The sequence below is a fragment of the Sinohyriopsis cumingii genome, chromosome 19 (genome assembly GCF_028554795.1).
Source record: "Sinohyriopsis cumingii isolate HCF-2022 chromosome 19, ASM2855479v2, whole genome shotgun sequence".
Lineage (NCBI taxonomy): Eukaryota > Metazoa > Mollusca > Bivalvia > Unionida > Unionidae > Sinohyriopsis > Sinohyriopsis cumingii.
The window spans coordinates 31,436,380-31,457,854 of record NC_142979.1 but is presented as its reverse complement, the minus strand read 5'-3'; the positions used below and the strand labels follow the sequence as shown (position 1 = coordinate 31,457,854).

General features: G+C 35.1%; 1 protein-coding gene across 2 annotated transcripts in view; it reads left to right on the top strand.

Moving 5' to 3' along the window:
* The window catches only part of LOC149775381 (E3 ubiquitin-protein ligase RNF10-like), a 49,457-nt gene that overhangs the window by 7,499 nt on the left and 20,483 nt on the right, over window positions 1–21,475 (top strand). Inside the window, exons 2-10 of one of the 2 annotated variants that reach the window (XM_089943942.1) lie at window positions 1,643–1,809; window positions 3,108–3,304; window positions 3,637–3,727; window positions 7,138–7,195; window positions 10,503–10,629; window positions 11,574–11,710; window positions 15,011–15,123; window positions 18,052–18,096; window positions 19,505–19,654. In XM_089943942.1, coding sequence (XP_089800068.1) covers window positions 1,643–1,809; window positions 3,108–3,304; window positions 3,637–3,727; window positions 7,138–7,195; window positions 10,503–10,629; window positions 11,574–11,710; window positions 15,011–15,123; window positions 18,052–18,096; window positions 19,505–19,654 — 1,085 coding nt within the window. Of the gene's footprint in view, window positions 1–1,642; window positions 1,814–3,107; window positions 3,305–3,636; window positions 3,728–7,137; window positions 7,196–10,502; window positions 10,630–11,573; window positions 11,711–15,010; window positions 15,124–18,051; window positions 18,097–19,504; window positions 19,655–21,475 lie in introns of both variants that reach the window. The other variant, XM_089943943.1, reaches the window with a different exon arrangement.

The window sequence follows — 21,475 nt, the reverse complement described above, 5'->3', positions numbered from 1 at the left end:
TTTATTCAACATCAGTATATTTTTATTTGCTTTGTTAAAGAAACATACTTCAATTTGAGCTAGAAATTGGGTGGTTATATTACAGTCCTTCTTTCAAAAAAAATGGATGGATCCACATTTCCTGTGTAGCATCATATTTTGTTATTGGCCATGTATATTCATTTGGAAAGAAGGGTCTAGTTCATTCATTTATTGACTTTTATACATCAATTTGCCATCAATGAATAGTTGCAATATTGAAATTAGGATGAACACTATGATGTAAAGATATTTGTGCATGAGCTCTAATGTCCATGCCATGTGCATTTTTGAAAAAGATGGCTATGACATTACAAGTTCACACCCAAGTCTCTGCCAGAGGTGCACTTTGGTCAGTCACTAGAGAATAAACATTTCCAAGTTGAGATCAAAGACATCAGGAGTGAGCAAGATGCAGAATAATGATTAATATGCAAGGTCTGTGTCAAGTGACTTTTGGATGTTGCGCATTTATCCATCGTTAGACCTCAAATTTTCTGATTTTCTGTTTATAGTAACTGTACATAAAACTGTTTCTTGAATGTGAAACCATGTGTCACCAATTATATTTTGATACATGCATAGCAGACCATTCTAAGTTGAAAAAAATGGCACCATATATTAAGAGAATTGGGGTTTTAGTTTATGGATGTTAAATGATTGAAAAAGGAGAGAAGTTTGTTAAACTTTAAAGCATGTTGCATCACGAAAAGGAAGAGTACTACCATTTTACAAATTTTGAATAGGGAAACAAACCAAATTTTCAATAATATTTGAGAGTTGACTATTAATATTGACACAGACAGGTAGTCAGAGTAGATCTTTTTGTTATTAAAAACTCACAGTGTAATGCCTTTTTTCATACTGAAGGGTACATTTGAGTGTTGGAATTTTTCAAACTCTAATTTGCATGTTTTAAATAAGTGAAGGACAATGGTACACGTCCCCAGCCAGAATATGCTAAGTTAAAAATATGGTGAAACAAGTATAGAAAGATCATTACCCTGGCTTATTTTGATGGGTTGTGTAAGCCTTGATTGCTCATTTGGCCACAAGGTTGGCAATCAGGGAGGCAAGACCGCAGTGCCAGAGTCTGCTATAACAAGGAGCAGTTTTTACAGGCAAAGAAAGATATTTTTTTTTGTAAACAATTAGAAACTTGTAGAAGAGTGTGCAAGTTCATGCATTATGTGCCCTAAAATTAATTGATATGAAATGAACCAGCAAGTTAATGATATCCAGTCATGAAGATGTTTGATCCTCGGTTCATAGCAAGGGAAACAGTTCATGCAGTAGCTGTCTTAAAGAGATAATGACATGGTTTGGAACATTTTATGGCAAGTTGTTGTTGTAGGGTTTAGCTCCATTTTCCAGCACACAATAGGCTATACGTGGTGGCCATTTTATGGCAAGAGGGTCATGGCATATTACTTATTAAAAAAAAGGTTATGGTGCCCACCAGTAGGAGAATGGCACCATGTTAGGCTAAAATGGGAACATAATATCTGGGTAGGATCAGTCACAGCCAAAGAACCATGTAAGAAAATTAAATCTGACAATGAGAACGCATTTTCCAATATTCCTTTTCCATCTCCATTATGTGTTTTTTTTTATTTATATATAGATAATGTACCAAAGAATGGAAAGTATGGTAAAAGGAGAGAGAACAACAATGGTTTTTACGGTGACAATGGCAACTACAGGAAGCCTATACCACAAAAGCAGAAGAATTTTGGAGATAAAAGACCCAGGTCCAGGGGATATAGTAATAATCAGAAACAAGTACCCGCCGTAAGTTGCATTAGTTGAACTTTTATATATCTGCTATTTTGGCAGAGTGTATTACTGTAAATCATTCAGCCCTAATCACACCTACAGTTTTGGTGAAAGGTAGTAGTAAAATTGTCTCAGATTGTTATAGACTGTGCTTTTTTCAAGAATCTGATAATTATAAATCAATTAGAAATAAGTCTGCTTTGTAAATTTGAACTATTCATAAGCTAAGGTTACAAATCAAGAGCACTTTTACTGCATGTGTTTTATTGCTGAAAAATAGTTAACAGTGGTGGGGTTTAGATATTTGATGATTGTGAGAGCAAAAACAGAGTTTCAATGGTTTGGTCTAAAAAGTATTGAGAAAGAGAGGAAAGATGTTCAGCACATGAATATTGTACGAGATTTTGACACTGGCATCAAAGTTTCTGGGACTAAATCATCAATCTAAAAATGATGCTCATTTTTTGTACATAGTATATAACGTGAAAGATTTGGACAAATAACACAAAATATACATGTCAGCATGGAGACTTATTTAAAACAGTTGGTAAAAATTTCATTGGATTTAAGAGGATAAATTAAGGTAAGAATGAATGCATGTACGTAATGTTTAAAAAAATCCATTTAGTTGAAAATTTGTTGGGGCACAAGCAGCTAGAGGGTGGGGTATATTAGCGGTAATGTTGATAACATTAAATTAAATTCATTGTCATGGGTGGACAAATGACTAATTTTGTTGTATTATTGTATTGTATTATTTCTTGTAGCCCTGTTATGATTATAATAAGAAAAAGACTGATGTAAGAAAAAAATGCAAATTTGGTCCTTTCATTAATTTATAATTTCTAACCTGATTAAGTGCAGGGTTCACTTAAACTGACATCTCTTTCCTTTTTCAAACTGAATGGAAGGTCTCCATTATAAATCAAGAGCATGCTGTCTTTTTATTTTCTTGGAAAAAAAAACTTTTTTAGTGAAGAGATGGGTCTTGAACACTGCATCATTAACATCAAGTATTATTTAATTTTTTGTTGTGATATTACCGGTTTTTTGTTTTAGAATAGTAATGGAAAAATATGCCCCATAATTTGAAAATGCGCACAATATTTATTTTGAAGAATTTGAAAAAATTTGTACAGATTCATATAAATATGGACACAGTGTTAGCATAGAAACTCCCATTTTGTTAAAAATGTGAAGATGACAAGTGTTGGAGTACATGAAGTCAAATTGATGGGACCAGAGCCCAGTATGACATTTTCTCTTAACTCCAACCGTTCTTAAAGAACTTCAACCATTCTTAAATATTGTAGCTAGAGGACTCAGCAATAGAGGTTGGCTCAGCATACCAAGTTGGATCAAAGAAAGCTAACTTTAATCACCTCCTGAACTTCACCTATGCTCCTCGAGACAGTGGTGTCATGGACTATTGGCCACGAGGGGGGCGATCAGGGAGACAAAACCGCAGTGCCAGAGTCTGCTATAACAAGGAGCAGTTTTTACAGGCAAAGTAAGATTTTTTGGCAAACAGTTAGAAACTTGTACAGGAGTGTGTTAACAGGATGTTTTCAATTACTTTCATGATTTGGCACTGTTTTAAAGATGCTGATATTTCAGGAACACATTTCTAAGCATTTAATTTAAATTCCTTCTACTTTGATACAGGTTTTTTTACCTGCTTAGAATAATACCTTGATACCTAATTGTAAACAGGTACTTATTGTTAGGTTAAAATGCATCCATCTTTTATGACACTAATGACTTTGTGTGCGAGGATGGGATTGATGAAAAGGAAAAATGTTGCTTTGTTTAGATATACAGATTTGGATTTGTTCCCTACAGCTGCCAGTTTGTAGTGAAGGAAGATGGTGACTACTCAGTTCACTATATGGACCCAGATGTCCTTGTAAAGTGGGAGGCAGTAGAACAGGTGGTGAGTAAAAATTACAGATAAATTCATTTTAATGTCATTGTGATTATTTTTTCTTTTGTCTTACAAAAGTCTAAACCATATCTTGGAATATTTGTGTAAAAAGTAACTCTTGGTTTCATTGCAGCAATGTTTACACTACAACCAGTTCTTCTATTTCATTGAGAAATTGCCATATCACACATAGCCCTTCATGTGTTAAATGGTCTTTATGTGTTAAGTGACAATGTTTGGAAATCCCTCCATCATTTTAATTTCAAGAAATTTCAAGTTTCAGCATGCTATCATATCTTTAAGTGTTGAAGCAAAATAATAATGGTAACACCTGGCTTTGATTACTTCAGTAAATAATCTGACATCAATCTGTCTATCCCAGTTTGATTAGATTCGAGAAGTCGATGTACATACTAACACCCATGTCCACATACAAGCATATGTCACACTGAGTATTAAATACAGTATTTGTACCAGTATAAAGTATTTGGTTATCCTTGGATGAATATGTTGTTTAATCCTGACTGATATATACAACAATCACTTTATTCAAATTCTTGCAATATAATGTTCCAAAAAAAAATTTCAGCTTAAAAGTCTCAAGTTTAAGTATGGCAGATGGCATTTTCTTTAATATATGTGTTACAAAAATTTTATCCTTCATGAACAGTTTCTCAAGCCTTTTTCTTCTTGTGAGGATATTTCATGCGATGAACCAGCATCAAATGCACATGGAGAAACAGAATTTGGAACCTCTTCCAAACTGAGCAACTCAAACTTAGACCCCCTTTTCAAATCTAAGTGACCACATACTTGCGAATTGCGATTTCTGAATGCAAAAAGAACACCAAAAGAAGGAAAGAACACAACTGCAAGGATTATTCTAGGCTGTGCCCATGGACCAACAACCCATGGCTGTTATCTTTTGAACATGACAGTTTCATGCATGTTGCCCATTTGCCACACTAAAACTGAAGATCATTAGAGCTGATTTTACATTTACACCACTCCCTCGATAACTCGCGCACATTGGGGTCTAGAAACATCGACTGCACTGTAAGTGAGGCACGAGTTATCAAGGGACCTATAAAATAAGCCCAAAACCAATAAAGTGATCAACGACATAAAGGAATAATAAAGGGGGGGGGGGTAGACAGATTATAGTGTTGAATACTCACTTTATAATCGTGCTGAGATTGACTGAATAAATATCTCTTCATAACGGTGTACTTTATTTATTATTTCCTCATAGGGCAACATTAATTTAAGGATAAATTACAGTATATTGAGGCGATCATCGAAAACATTATTCCTCGTGGTTTCCATTTGCTTAACATGTGTACCACTTCACACTTCACACATTGTGTACTACGTCACTAATTTTTATGTTGAATTGGATACATTCTAGTTTTATTGTTTGATCCAAATTAGACGTTTTTTTCTGTACAAAAGATTGACTCTTTTCGGTAAACAGTGTCGATCGAACGATAGATAGATTTGAATGCGACAGAAGTAAAATGGAAAACAAAAAAACAAGGGTTAATCAGTACTAACATATTTAATTGGTCTACAAATTTAAAACAACATAAATTAGAACAAGTTAATCCTTGCCGTTTGTGCCATGCTTGACAAATATCAATTCACTTTTTGTGTTACTCCTTGGTTTCTCTCCCGCCGAGCAAAATCCCTCAGATTTCTCAACTGCATGAGCTTTACGTAGTCAACATTTTGGGTCTCCAGCATCCTTATGGAAATATCAAAATATTTTATTGCTTCCTATGCAGAGGGGGGAGGTGGTGCAACATCTGCGTCTGCATCACTTTCAACACTTGTGGTACTCCAGTTAGAATCGTCTTCTGCTGAAAATTTGTTCGTTATAAAATTAATTATTGTTTCATCTGACATGTATTCGGCTGTGGGGCAATCATTGTCAGCACAAATCCACTCCTCCATATCATCAAGAGAAACGCCCATCTCAGGACCATGAGTCTGTACGAATTTCTCCCAAACAGCCTCGTCATTAATGACATCAGTTTCACTGAAACCTTCGAAGTCACTATCATCGTCGATGTCTCTGTTACTGTTTTGCTTTACGTCAAAGGCAGCTCCAAGACCCTTAATCCTGCACCCCAGGTCTCTTGTAATCGATTTTTTAATGCAACAAACACTTCCCCAAGTTGTTGATCAAAACAAAGCCGGCATGTAATTAGGTTCTCACAGAAGTACTCACGGGTTTCGATGTGACAATCGATTGACTCTTTTCATTTTTTTCAATGAACAGAATATGTTGTGATTATAATGTTTACACTGAAACAGAATTAAAGGATTATAACGTGACTTTCACACAGGAAGACGTTTAACTGGTGTTTATTTCATTCTCTGTTGCCACCTGTTAGCATTTACCAGAAGTTTTCATTGATCGCTATTTCACCAGACTGTTTATTTACAGTATACTGACAACTATTTATCATAAAAACTTACATAATATATGATGTCTTTAAACAGAGGTCTCGCTAGGTTTTTAAAACTGAGTCTTTCTGCCTCTGAATTCAATCACTAAATGTCAGTACATTTTCTCACCCAGCCGCCAGTCAGAGCCTTTGAACTAGCCGCCTAGCTATTGCATTATGTTTTTTTTATTATGTACTCTTATAAAATGGCAACATGTATGTACATCAAAGAGTTTTTCAGTCACTGAATTCTGTCGTCATAAATATCAGCACAGTTAACTGATCAACACATTTTCCCACAAAGCAGGTGGCTGAAACAGGACTGGCAAATCTTTTAATTTTCCCAGGCACCTATTACATGCGTACGGAGGACTCCTGCCTCAGTGATTTTCTGCGTCCCAGATCAAAAATTGGCGTCTAAATATGCGTAATTAAGCGTTTTCGAGATCTCTGAAATTTTTTTAAAAATTAATTCTTATTTAGAACTTGCAAATTTCAAAATATGGATTATATTTTTACGGGCATTAATCACCATTTTCGATGATAAAACGAGCAATGTATCAAGGTTTAAAAGGTTTAATTTATCAATTCTTATCGTAATTTTACATGTTCAGCATATTTTAAAGATATTTTAGATACATTTTCTCTGGAAAAAATCGGGAGCCAAGACGGACACCGCGTTATAAGCAGGATCCCGAGTTATCCAGACTCGAGTTATCGAGGGAGCGGTGTACCTGAGTACATAATGATGTCATGACAAAGAATTATAATCACTGCATTGCTTATTTATGATTGCTTGACTACCAAGAGCACATGCTCATGCACATAGGGGTGGACATACCACAAGCCTGCAATTTATACGTTGATGATCTAGTTGATAAATCTTTGTCCTGTTGTTTGACAACATTTCTTGTCCAGGTTAATGCAAATTGTATGTGGTTTATATGTTTTCTACTCATTTTCTTTCAGAGGGTGTTTGGTCATGAGATTCCTTCCTGTCCAGTATGTTTGGAGCATCCAATTGCTGGTGAGTTGCTTATCAGGCTTATGACAGATCTGTAGGAAAGGATATAACTTTTCCAGTGTTAGTCAGAAATACTGATTTTTAATGCAGATCTGTTTTCTATTTTTTTTATAGAAAAATCAGAAGGATTTTTTTTTAATTTTATTTTTTTGTTTTTTAAAAATGTGAATATTTTTTCCAGGATATAATTGGAGTGGGAAAGAAAGCAATGTTTCATTATTTCTATGTGTATTTATTACAGTTTTGAATAATGTCTAGCACAGTCTAGATCTTTTGAAATAATGGCTTTTATCAGAATTTAAATTCTATGAAAGAGAATGTATGGACATCAGGAACATTTGTTAGTAAAAATTCCTTTCAAATAGAGCTCATTAGAATAAAATGAGTTTTTCTTAATAAATTAAAAAATCTGAGGAACCTTGACTTGCTTGGTAGATAGCTGCAAAGACCGAATTAATTATGGATCCAGTTGGCAAAAAAGCATTCCTTAACCATGTTAAGATGAAAAAGCACAGTCAGGGAAGATCCATAAGCTTCCAGTGGTTTTTCACTAACTTTCATCTAAGCTAATGGCAACAACCACCTCACTGCAGGCACCCCAGGCTGTGTATGGGCTGGCTTCTAATGTGACATTAGTGTCCACCACAACTAATATTCCACCAGAAAAGGGCCATGACAGCTAAATTCATCAACATTTAATACCCAAAATCTGATCAAGAAGCTTTATCTGTTGCTTCATTGTGTAACATGGCTTACCTTTGTGAATTGGCCCAAAATTGATAAGCTGGAAATTCTTAACCACCTTCCAAGACTACTTGTATAATGTTGATACAGTAGCTATATTCATGTTCATAAATGAGCAATTTTCAAGTTAATAATAGTTAATAATCATTTCTTACATGTTTTGTGAAATTATGCACTGCAAACATGCTATACAGATGTGAGGAAAATTGTCAGGGTTTTTATTTAAGCTGGTTCTACCCCAGTATAGGGTTCCCATGCTACTGTTAAATTGTAAAACAAAGGAGAAAGAGTAGGTATTGTTCTCAATGTTCCTTGACTGGGAAATGACCTTAAATTTTGCAAATGTTGATGGTCGATGGCGGTGGGAGGGTTAAGCTACCACTTGATCAGCAACTAAAAGTGGAGTTATAATGGAACAGTTCACTTGTCTCACTCTGCCAACACGACTACATTTCATCTTTGGGTTAAAAAAATATATTTTTTTCCCTGATGCCATTTTCAGTATGTAAATTTTTGCTTACTGCTTACTACTTGGTATTTTGCCTGCATTATCGTCAGTAGTATTCTTTGCCACCCTTTGCATTGAATTTTAATCTTTGACCTTGCTAAAGTCTTAAGAGATGATTCAGCAATAAAATTGTGTGGCTTCATCTCTAGAATTGGGAATTTTATCACAAAATGAGTATTTTATAGACTTTTTAACACATGGGTTTCTTGTCTTCTATCCTTTATCACTCATAACAGCAGATTAAAAAATTACTATTACAAGGGTTTATGTTTACATGAAACCAAAATTAGTTTTGTGAATTTTTTAGTTTTATAGTGATGTTTTCGTAAATGGCAACAGTAATAGAATTTGCTGCTGTTCTGTTCTTGGCATAAAAAGAACAGCTTTTCTTAAATAAGAAATCCTAATATGAAACACATTTGTTTCTTCATCTAAATGAATGGTTTGTTGTAATATTTTTTTTTGTTACGTACAGATGTTACTGGAATAAAGGTGTTTCATGAACATATGGTACCATTAGTTTCACATCAAATTCAAGTTCTGTTAAGATTTAAAAGATGTGAATATTTGCAGCATATTTTCCAGACAATTTTCTAGAAACTAGAATACTGATTGCTTTCTGAAAAATTCTTGCTGAACATTCACATATGATCCATGAAAAACAAATGAAAAATTGTCTTTGTGTCACCCACTCAAAATGCAAATTATGGCTAATTGGACATATCCAGGTCCATTTACTAGCTAAAATAATCACTGTCCAATATTTCATCATACAACATGAAAAGTGGTTCATTTTCAATTTTTGTTGTTGTTGAGGTTTCCAGTTTGTTATAAAGTATCCAGTTTAACAATACAAGTTTTACTGTTTTTATTAACTTCCAATATTTCATCAGCATTTTAATAATTGACAGGATAATGTGTGAACAGAGTTTCAAGCAGCTATTTCAAACTTTCTACATCCTGCTTATCCCTTTTTTCTACAAACTTATTCTCCCTAGAGAGAGAGGCAAACTACTGAATGATTAATATGACTTCTGGTAAGGAAAAAGGTAAAGTTACGGTGAAGGGAATGAGAGAAATGTTGTGACAAACAAATATTGATTGATATATTTAAAACAAAAAATTCTAGGGCTGCCAATGGAATTGGGTTCATGTTGCCCAAATTAAGAATCATCCCTGTGCTTAGAAATCTCAGACATGATGGTCTTTCTATCGCATTCTGCAGCTATTAGTTAGCCCACGACTCTCTGCAAAATTTGAGAAATTATTGTGACTTAATTATGACGTGAACACTGACATGCACATGAAATAACTTGAGCACCAATAGTATTGGAGAACAAATTCATGTGACAGTAAATATTATGAAATTATTAAAGTCAAGTTGAAATTTTTTGGTAAGTTTGTTAGTTTTTCAGATGATTATTTTGTTAGAAATTATGATCATAAGTTGCACCAGGCGCAGTTTTTTTTATGATTGTAAAATACATTTTTGGCTAGGACCCTGGATCGGGGGTGCTGCCCCTTGAGACCCCATTGGGGGAGGACCCCTAAACCCCCCTTTCAAATTTTCAGCTTTCTTTTAGGAATACCAAAATAATGTCTGAAATCTTCAAACTACTGGGGCAGTTCTCAGTGAAGAATTCCTGCATGCCTCTGATAAAAAAGAAAGCAATCTGAGTGGAAAAGTGAAAGCACTCAAACCAGATTAAGTTCCCAAAAGATTTCCTGATATTGTTTATTTTAAATTAGAAGTGTTCCCATGTGGCTCATAGAAAATCATAAGAGACTGACCAATCTAACACCATTTCTAGATGATCTGTCTAGGGCATAGCCATGTTAGGATTTTAAGACTCCAGACCAGTAGTCATTAGTTTTAATATTACTTTTTTCTGACTGAAAGAACTTTATCCACATTTATCACATCTACTTGTCCAGATTGCTGCTTCAAAGAAAGACATTTATCAGACCATGTGATAAGCTTTCTTTAGAATTTGTAGATAAAGTTTGCAAACATAAATTACATGTAGATGGTAATATTTTGACTTCTTTTCTTTTCAGCCAAAATGACTCGCTGTGGTCATATTTATTGTTGGGCATGTATTCTGCATTATCTAGCACTGGGGGAAAAGACTTGGAGAAAATGCCCCATCTGCTATGAGGCAGTTCACAGTGAAGATCTGAAGAGGTGATTTTTTTTAATTTAAAAAATAAATGAAATTGGAATCTCACACACTATCTGCCTTTCTCAAGTGTTGTATCTTTGTGAGGCACAAGTTATTTTTGTTGGTTAATTTTAAACAAAGGTCATGACTAAGCTCAGTTCAACATTCTAAGGATCAGTCAACATGGGTGTGAGAAAGCTTGCTGGTACCTATAATGGGTTGATGTTTCCTTCCTAGGGTTTTCCAGAGTTCTTCCCCCACCAAATATACCTGTTACCATGTATAGCCTATTGTGCTGAAAATGGTGCTAAACCCATAACTAACGACTTCAAGATTTAAGTTTTATTTGATTATGAGCAATATCCATGCATATTCTGATGATGATGCATTTGATAGGAGCTGTAATTGTTCTTTTTATCGCAGCTCTATGACAAATTTCAAAGAAGATGATAGATGTATTATGGTACTCAGGTTGAGAACATCATTATGCCCACTGCAGGATTTGTGGAGTTGACTTTATGATAGCTTGGAAAATGTTTGATGATTTGTATATATTAATTGTCACTATGCTTTTTGTTTGCATTGTGGTACTTATCCATATGAATTTTGACTATTTGTAACATATAAATTCATAACAAAACGAAATGAACATTAATCATACCATTTGTTCATACAGTTAACTCTAATTATGATATGTAATATATCAGCTGCGCTTTTAATGCCCAGATTATTCCTTTTTGCCACTTGGATTATGATAATACCTATATAGGGGTTGACAGCTATGCCTAAACTACCCATGGTTTGCCAAGTCCAGCATGGCTATGGGGATGGGCAAATCCACACCATTTTTTTTTTTAATGATGTTGCTTTCTACCACCTCCAGCATCTGAGGATATTGGCTAGAAAGTACGACCATGTATTGAATGCCTTACATGATTTCAAAAGACTGTAAACATTTATTTTTCAGTGTTGCTGCTAAAAAAACACATAATTACAAAGCAGGTGAAATGATTACCATGACTTTGATGAAGAAGGAAAGGGGTAGCACATACGCAGTTCCAAAAAATGTTTGGGAAAAGAGAAGCCATTTTCATAATATTGATGGTAGGTTTAATCTTGTTATCTTTATAGCTCCAGGACACACAATTGCCCAGATTGACCCTAAATTTAAATTTTTCTCTTGACATAGATTCAGACTATAATGGGTTTGCTGCAGAAAGTTTACATTAGGTTCAGTTCTTACAGTACATTACTAAGCATGCTTAGTAGAATGGTCAGCTACCAAGTTATGTAAGATAGTGAGTTATATCAAGTTCACTTGGACTTCTTGTTAGAGCTATGCACCTTGTGTACAACTTATCCTACACCTTTTGATTAATTGCCCCAAAAATTGGGAGATATTTTGAACAATAGGTCGACATATGCATATTGTATTATCATCATGCTTCAGTATCCCACTTCTCTGACAAATTGCCCAGGAACTTAGCAAATGTTACTCTAACTTTCTTGTATACATATCCTGGAATACCATACACAAATAATTGTATGTCCTAGTTCTGAGAATATTTTTTGACTTGAAAGGGTTCATGTCTGTGGTATGCTTTCTACTATTGGTTACTAATTATAGTTTGTGTCTAATCATAAGGCACTTTATATATTGAAAGGTCAATCATGTTCTGTAAAGGGTATATAATTCTAATCATGAGATAAATGATTTGTTGGTGCTAACCTCCCATGATATAGTTTGACAGCTTCTGTGTAGCATTTACAGTTTATATGCCATTCTTGGTTATTACACAATATTTTTGGGCTGTATGAATTTACAATAGCACAGCAGAAACTGTATATTCTAACTAATTCTTAGTGATAGAAGTACCTAGATTACAGTAATTATAATTTGGTGTAAATAGTTAATAAACTGCCACTAGAATCATACTTTTTATGTAGCTTTCAAAACTTCACTAAATATTGACCAAGGCTAAAAGATTCCCATTAAGTTTTGAATTAAACAAGTAGTTGTAAAGTTGAGAATGCTCTTCTGTAACTCAGTGATCACTGTGGATTAAACAGATGAACACCATGGTTTAAAGACACGTGCATGTTATTGCGTGTACACTTTAAAGGGACCACCCTAGTGGTTACAGTGTCTGCCTCGGAAGCGGGAGGTCATGGGTTCAAACCCTGGCAGAGTCGTACCAAAGACTTACAAAAATGGTAATAACAGCTGCCTCACTAGGCACTCAGCATTAAGAGGTTTGTGTTGGGACTGGTCGGCCTGTTGTCAGGATAATGTGACTGGGTGGGACATCATGCTACATGTCTGCAGAATGCTGCCCATGTGATAGACATCACTATAAACTGCCACACTGCAGACATCATAGCGATATGACTGAAAAATTATTAAAGCTATGTTAAGATTCCCAATCACACACATACATAGCTCCATTTGTCTTGTGAGATTTCAATCTCAGTCGTATTTATTGGAGATGATCGAGATAGTTTCTTTTGCCTACTTTGGGCTTTAGGGTTTTATTTGGCATCCTTTAATGGGAAAAGGAAGTGTCATAATTGACTCTACCTATTAAGGGTTCCTCAAATGTTTTGACAGCTGGCATTTCCAGGTGGACTGTCTTGTTTTCAAGAGATCATGTCAGACCCTTACAAAGACCTGTTTTCATTAAAAAAGGAAGCCTGTGAAATTACAGCTATTGCTACTGCTTGGGCCCATTTGAATCACTCTTTGGATGATATTATGAGAAGCATTTTCTGGTGGTCTCTCAGTACCTACTTCACTTTTAATCGTCAATCTTCGATGCATCAGAGCAAAGGCACCTTAGTGTTGGGCTCATCAGTGATAGTAAACAGGTGGCCCAACATTCTACCAGCTAGAATTAATCTTATTTATTTAATAATGTACCTTTTACTATCACCATAATTTCCCATGTTTTCAGTCCGATACAAAAGATGTACAATATGTTGGTTATGACTATGGAGTGAGACTTTCATCATGGTTTCAATTCTGGTCTGCCATAACTAATTGGAGGGGAAATAATTAGCTTGGACTGGGTGTAAAAATAAAAGCCTTTAAGTATTAAATTATTACAATAGTTCTACCCACACAAAAAATACATATCACGACTCCTGAGTGGACAGTTACATTGACATGAGGTTTAACCAAAAGACTTTGTGGTGTCTTGTTCCTAAATAAAAATGGTTGCGCTTGGACATCCAAAATGGTGCTGTGGTGGCTGTCTTATTATTGCACTTTTGCTGAATTGATGATCATATCAGTATGTGGTTTTCATTGGAAGGATTCTTATGACGTCAGCTTGGTCCTAAATGAAAATGGTGTCAATCTGACATTCCATATGGCCATCTTGAAAATCTTGTTATTACTATTACTGAATAATACTAATGGAAAATCAGCATGTCATTTTTTTGCAATTTGTGTTTCAGTTCAAAACCTCTTAGGATTCAACTTTCACCACCAGCATTGGTGGTTAAATCAGGACCAGTTTCAGAGACCCATTTAGCATTTCTGAATCTCACTCCATGAATTAAACAGAAAATGTTTTCTGCCATCCATGGTGACCATCTTGAGAATCACTACTCCACCTAAATAAATATTCATATCCACATTAAGTTTTAACTAAAAGACTTATTATGAGCTATAGTTTGTGCTAAATGAAAATGGTGTCAGTCTGACATCAATTAGGCAAAAATAAATGTATGGTTCTGCTTTACATTAAATAAAAGAAATTAGGTATGTAGGGGAGTACAAACTTTTGTTTTCATCTTTTTTTCCCGCTGTACCATTATGGGGTTTTCACCAGATTTAGTGCCAGTCTAACATCCAAAATGTTGTCCATAGTGGCCATTTTAAAAATCCTGTTATTACTACTCCTTCAGAATTATGGTCATATTGTCAAAAGGTATTCACCAAAGACTTTGTATTATGTCAGCATAGTCTTAAATGAAAATGTTGCCACACAATATGACTGACACAATGAACATACTAAAAATCTGGTCTCCTGAATGGATGGTCAAATTGTCTTGCTTGAAATATGGCTGTCATACTGCCATAATGGCTAATTTCAGAATCTTTACTGATCAATAATACCTGCAATGGTTCAACCACTTGTTGGTTGAGAAGCTTGTCTGGAAATTGTGGTAATCCTTCTCAGACAATAGAGCCTTAAGTCCCTTCGAGAGACTCCTGTTTCATCTTGCTAATTTCTTTACTCATCTGTCTTTGAGTTTTGTATTGAATTTTGTTGACAGGTATAAATATCAAAATTTACAAGCATTTGAATAGAGGCAAGTTTCACAGTTGTTAAGAGCATATGACTTTGTGTGTGTGATTCACTTGTTCATGTCAGTAATGTTTTTCTAACTTATTTTTAGATGCAGAGAGTATAACACAACACCAGAAGATACTGATAGCTTTACCTGAGCAAGTTCTTAACATTGTGGCTGATCAAAAACAGGCTCTCCAGATACAATTGATTGATGCAGAGGTGAACATTATCAATAATTACATATGAATTAACGGTTAACAATTACTTTCCAGCAAATGTGTGTTATCTAAAATCGGCAAAGATCAATCTTTACCATTCTGCAAATTCCCTATTCCCAGATTATTAAAACCCACAAAAACAAAATCTCATCTTTGCCATTTCAACATGTTCTGGCTAAATCCCGATGTTTCTGAGTAAAATCTGTGAAATCAAAGTTCCCTGTCATTTCCATTATCTTTTTAGATGTTCTTCACACACCGAAAACCTTATAATGCAACACATTTGGCAACCTACCAATAAATCGGCATGTTCTGTGTGCATTGCAAATTCACTGGAATGAAAACTCTTCAGACAGACTTCAGAACATCAAACCAGGGCTCATAAAAAATGCTCAGTCTTTTATCCTAACATACAAATTGACTGTGCTATGGTAAACTCTCCTACTTAATTGTCCATGAATCGAGTATGTGGACATTCGCACCATGATGATAAATCTGCATACATTTTCTACCCATAACAAGTGCCAAAGTTGATCACTGTATATGTAGCATGGGTCAGTTCTCTGTTAATTTTTGTGTACATATTATCAGTCCAAAGCATGTTGAAAGGAGTCTGACTTTTATGTTTTCTTCAGAAGTTCTGATGCAAACTTTATACTAAAATGGTTTCATATGATGAAAATATTTCATGTGGAGTGAAGACTTCTTCCAATCTTCATAAAGGGGGACCTTTACACACAAGAAAATCTAGTTTTTTTACTTGTAAAAAGCAGCACAGATGGTTCAAAAATGTACAGAACATTTCTGGTTATGATGTCTGATGGCACTTGAGATCTACCATAGAGATGCAATGAGTACATGATCTTTCTTGACATGTCTGATACATACTTCCATATACCAGTTCATATAGCCCCCACTCTAACTCCTTGGGCCTTAGCTAAGAGTACATCATGGCTGCTGCCGTGACATTCCTGCATGGCACACCACAAACACACTCAGTAAGTTCATCACCTCTTGATTAAAACTTTGAAGGCATTCAGACTTTTGAAGGATGCATTGCCATCAGCACTTCATTGACTTCTGGAAGCTGTGGTTAAGATGATGAGAAATTGTTAATGTCTATGGTGTTCTGGCACTCCGCCACTGCAGCAGGGAGACTGTGATGGTCTTGTTGGACCATTGCAAGAACCTAGTACACTCTGTGCCACTTGAGGTGGCGACAGTTTTTGGAAACCTCATCCCCACTGAGGCATCCCATGATTTGTGGGACCAACAACACAATTGAAGCTGCTGCTGAAAAAAACCAAGGGATAGTTTTTAGGAAATCTTACCATATTTACCATATGTATTGGAACATAAAAAAAATGTTTCCTGTCCCAGAACTGTCACATCCCAAAACTTAAGAAACAAAATAAATTTGTGTTTAAATTCTGCCACCTGCCACTCATACATTGCAATAATATTGATAAACAAAACTCTTACTTCATGATAAAATGAAAGTAACTAACCTTGTATTGTTATCATTTATTTGTCTCTTTTTTTCATCATGAACATTGAAGAAAAAATGTTTCTATGAACTCCATATATGTAGCGTATGTATCCATACTGTAATATGTATCATGTATCTCATATGACACATTGTTCATTGACATCAATATAGAAAAATGAATCATGTTTGTTGTACTCAAACAAAACTTTGAATATTTTATCAGACTGAAAACTAAATCCAATAAAATGTGCAGATGACAGAAAGAGAGAGGAAATGCCAACTGATTGCTTCGAGGCACCTGCCATTCATGCACAATGTAAGGTGTAGAATAACCAAGATTGTATTATATTCAGGTTAAGTATATGACCGTATCTTGCCAAAAAAATCATTATTTGAAAATACATTCACTGTGAGTGCAAATGACATTCTTTTCACTAGCAGGGATTACAAAAAGTATTATTAAAGCAAGTTATTGCTGTGTATACTATTTAACCTGCAGACATCTCTGCCTGTTTTTATCAATCATGATTACAGGTAGCAAGCAAATAGAAGCTCAGCTCATTGTTTGAACGTAACGACAGGATATCAGATATAAAAGTTATTTCATTACAAAGCATGCCGACATTGGATTATTTAAATGTGCTGGGTTTTTTAAATACAAAGTTGGCTGGCAGAAGAAGCCAACTTTGGCTCATTTTTACCAGTATTCATGGAAATTTTGACAATGAAACAATGGAACAGTTTTTAAAGCAACACAATCTATTGTACCGTGCATGGACATTGATGACCCAGTCTCTCCCAGAACATTCGGAGGAGAAATAAAATGATGCAGTGCATTTGTGAAGGCCAGAAAAGAAAATTACGATTTCACTGACAATATGATCATCAGTAAAAATGAAACTCCAGTGTACGTCAATCTCATTCCTGGACAGACTGTCAACGATAAGTAGGGGAATAACAGTTGCAGATTTTTTTTTTAAATCTTAACTTTAGTCCTTGTAGTTTCCACTTCATGAGATGTGTTGCCTCCAATGATAATTTTCAGATCAAGAGGAACTACAAAATATTCATGCTCCAAAAGGATGGATCATACATCCGCAGGAGAAGGGTTGGATTGATGAGATTATGCAGCACTGGATTAAAGAGTTTGATCTCAAGTACTCCGTTTGATATTTTTTTAACATAAAATTTGAGTGCATTTTCTGTTATGTAATTTTTGAATGATTTAAAATGTGTCCCAAAACTTACAGCATGATAAAAAGATGTGTCCCAGAACATACAGTGCACAAAAAATTACTTTATGGTGTCCATGGTAAATATGGTATATCTATTTCAACTTTGTACTTTTTTTTCTGGCACCTTAAACCCATATGATAAACTTATGTAAGCTTATAAGTATTTAACAGTTTTTTAAAAAAAAGTGATTACTTTATTTTTCAGCCATCAGAAGAACCCTTCATTGAGGCTGCATTGGCTAATCTCAAGGTAAAGACTTCTCAATAGTAACTTTAAGACCTGAAATTTTTTTCTTTTTGAAAGACCAGTATTTGATATGCCATTTTAAAGTACGGCTTACTATACTATAGCATTTTCTGTCCATCCATCCATCCATCCATTAACATTTGCATATCCAACCCATAACATTGTAATGGTTGAAGACATTTTAATGAAACTGCCCAAAAATATATGACTACATGTGTCACAGACCATAGCCATGCCTGCTGCCTCAAGGTGACAACAAGGGAAAGTATAAATAGGTGACCTTTATCCATGTGCAGACATAACTTTTAAACAAAAAATGATGAACTTGTGCCTGTTTTAGACCTTGACTTGATATTGTGTACTCAGTCATATCCCCTGCTCTCAAGGTGTAGATACAACAAGGGCTCATTTTCAGGGTTCTCAATAGATTTCAAAATTGAGGAGACAGTTGACCCTTGATTCCAAAATCTCAAGTCAGAATGAAAATCTAAAAATTGAAATCTCAAAAGTCAGTTGTTTTGGACCTCATAGCTGTGATTGTTCGTTATTGGTGGAACCTAATGATTTTTAAGATTTCTTGTCTCCTGCTGAATAATGAGAAACGTGCAGTATTTTGTAAGAAGCATACACACCCATTTATTACATGGTCTGGTTGGTCCTAAATGAAAATGGTGGCACTCAGATATCCATTGTAGCTGTTGCGGTGGCCATCTTGAAAATCATTTTAGCAATACATCTCCTGAATGGAAAGTCATATCAACACAAGTTTATCACTACTGAAAATTGGCTACTTGCAGGATTATCATGAAACTTCGCACATATATTCATCCCATGTCTTTGCTGGTCCTAAATGAAATGGTGTTGCTTGAACATCGATTATGGCCACCACAGTTGTCTTCTGAAAATCTTGAATTGATGGTCATATCAACATAGGGTTTTCATTAAAAGAGTTTCTATTTTGTCCTATATGAAAGTGAGACATATCTGATGTTCCTTGAAAATCTTGTTATCCATACAAATCCCAAATGTTCATTGGTTTTTACCAGAAGTCTTCTTATGTTGTCTTGTTTCTCCTCAGTGATATCTGAATATGTGCAACATAGTGGCTAATTTGAAAATCTTGTTACCACAGAAGAATATCAGAGATGAATTCAGCACTCTGCATTTACAAGGAAGAAATGGTTTTATCTTTAATTCATTGAAATTCTTTTAAGCCCAATGTTCTGTTGGAGGGACTTTTGTTTTTGCTCTGCAATGAAAACATCCATGTGCATTTAAAATTTGCTAATGAATTTGGTTGTTGCAGATAAAAATTGAGGCAATGAAATGAGACCTCATTTACATTATTTGATATTGTGCTTCTTCATTGATGTATACGATTTAGTAGGCAGTGATCACTGTTCATTTGTAGGAGAAGGAAGGATGTCTGACAGGAGTAGCCAGAGTGAAAGAAGAAGAGACAGCAATAGTCAGCAATTTTAAGGTCCTTGGTGAAGATGCCACAAGAAAAGAGTCCTTGCCTTTGAAAGAGTCTGAACCATCCAAGCCCAGTATGATAAAGGTATCCATTAAGACATTGTTCATAAATAGGAAATCACAATAAGGAAATCCAGATTCATCTTGTCTCTGTTCCCTAGTTGTAGGTTGCACATTTATGTTTTGTTTATGTACTTGCAAATTAAGATCTTGAAAAGGAGAGTGTTTGGGGAAAAAATTTGCAGATGGGTGTTGAAGATCTAGATAATTATTTCTCAATTCGGTCAGTAATAACAAGGCAACAGAAGCATCTGACTACCTGAGGTTCACTTAAGTACTTCAGGAATTAGTAGTCTTCATTATGGGATAGGATTCTTGGCCAATACTTTAAAATAAATTGTAATTTGAAAAATACATGCACAAACTAAAATTAATCCAGTTTAATTATGTTATTGTTCATGTGATATTTGCCATTGTGATTGTGATGGATTGCTTTTCATGAAAAATGAGTTTTAATATTTCAGATCAAACGAATACCAAATTTAAATGAGAGCAGCAAGCTGTTTTCGTCTCTCAGGGAGACGTTTGTTCAAACAAAAAGGGTATAAATCCACATTTTAGCATATTACATAGATTGAGCTTGTAATTCCACCACCACCCCTCTCAAAAAAAGGAAATCTGATTGCGAAAATTGCAACATACTTGAATCCTCAATCCATTTATTAGGTGCCATTGTTTATTAGCAGAATGTTCGTCTACATCATGAATTTCAACATGCACTGTTCATAACTCAGCTCTATCTGCGTAGGTTCGAGTCTTGGATTCGGCCAGTGTTGGTATGTGAAAAAGCTTGCCAGTAGCTTCTCGTGGGTCGGTGGTTCTTTGCGGGGTTTTCCCGGGTTCTTCCTCCACCATTAATACTGGCCGCCATGTATAGCCTATCGTGTGCTGAAAAATGGCGTTAAACCCCACAACAACAACATAACTCTGCCTTTGGAGCACTACTAGTTTAAATCGGGGTTTTGTTTTGTCAAATAAAAAGTCACTGTCTTAATAGAACAAGTAGTCAGTGAAAATTTCTCAAGTCCAGGTTCAAGAATGTAGATTTTGATGTTTATTTGTTCCCTGTGGTAAACAGGGCTGCTGTCTTTGAAACTTGTGGGTCCTGCTTTGTGTCAATAAAGTTTTCACTGATCAGATGGATTTACAGGATTGTTCCATTCAAATATACATGGTACCCATGGAAGGCACTTTTTGAAAAGTGTATGCCAGGGTACTTAGGTTACTTGCATAAGTCACATGAAAATGATAAGAAAATTCTAAATTACATCTGTAAGTGACGACTCCATTTTGAAAGTACCTCTGCTTGGTCACCAGTATGTTTTACTGGAACAGCCCTCATCTTGATACTTTTGCAGGGCTCAGAAAAATATTTCCCAAGCACTCGTCCCCAGGACAAGTGAGTTGCAAGAGTTATGCACATAACTCTTAGTATTTGTGTCTTGGTGTCATAATTTTCCTTTTCACATTTGTACAAGTTAGAGATGGGAGATGTTAGGAGATGAAAATGAGAGAATTTTATGGTTTTCATCTGGTCAAACTGTTGGGCTTGCCCCACCCAGCTCACCAGTATTTTCAAGACTGTGTAGCTTTTTTTGTACATTGCCACACCAATGTAAAGATGCCAGCATATATTGTAGAGATTACTTTTCACAAGAAATGTGTTGCTATGTTGCATTTATATATAAGAAGAATTCTTACTATCTCTGTTTCATTGTGGACAAACTTCCATTCTAGAATCCTATAATGAAGATATGCAGATTGGTTAACAGAATTGGACCCTTTGAAAGTCATTACCCCAACTAGATTTTGACCAATTGGCTGTTATCTCTGTGTTATCTGCTTT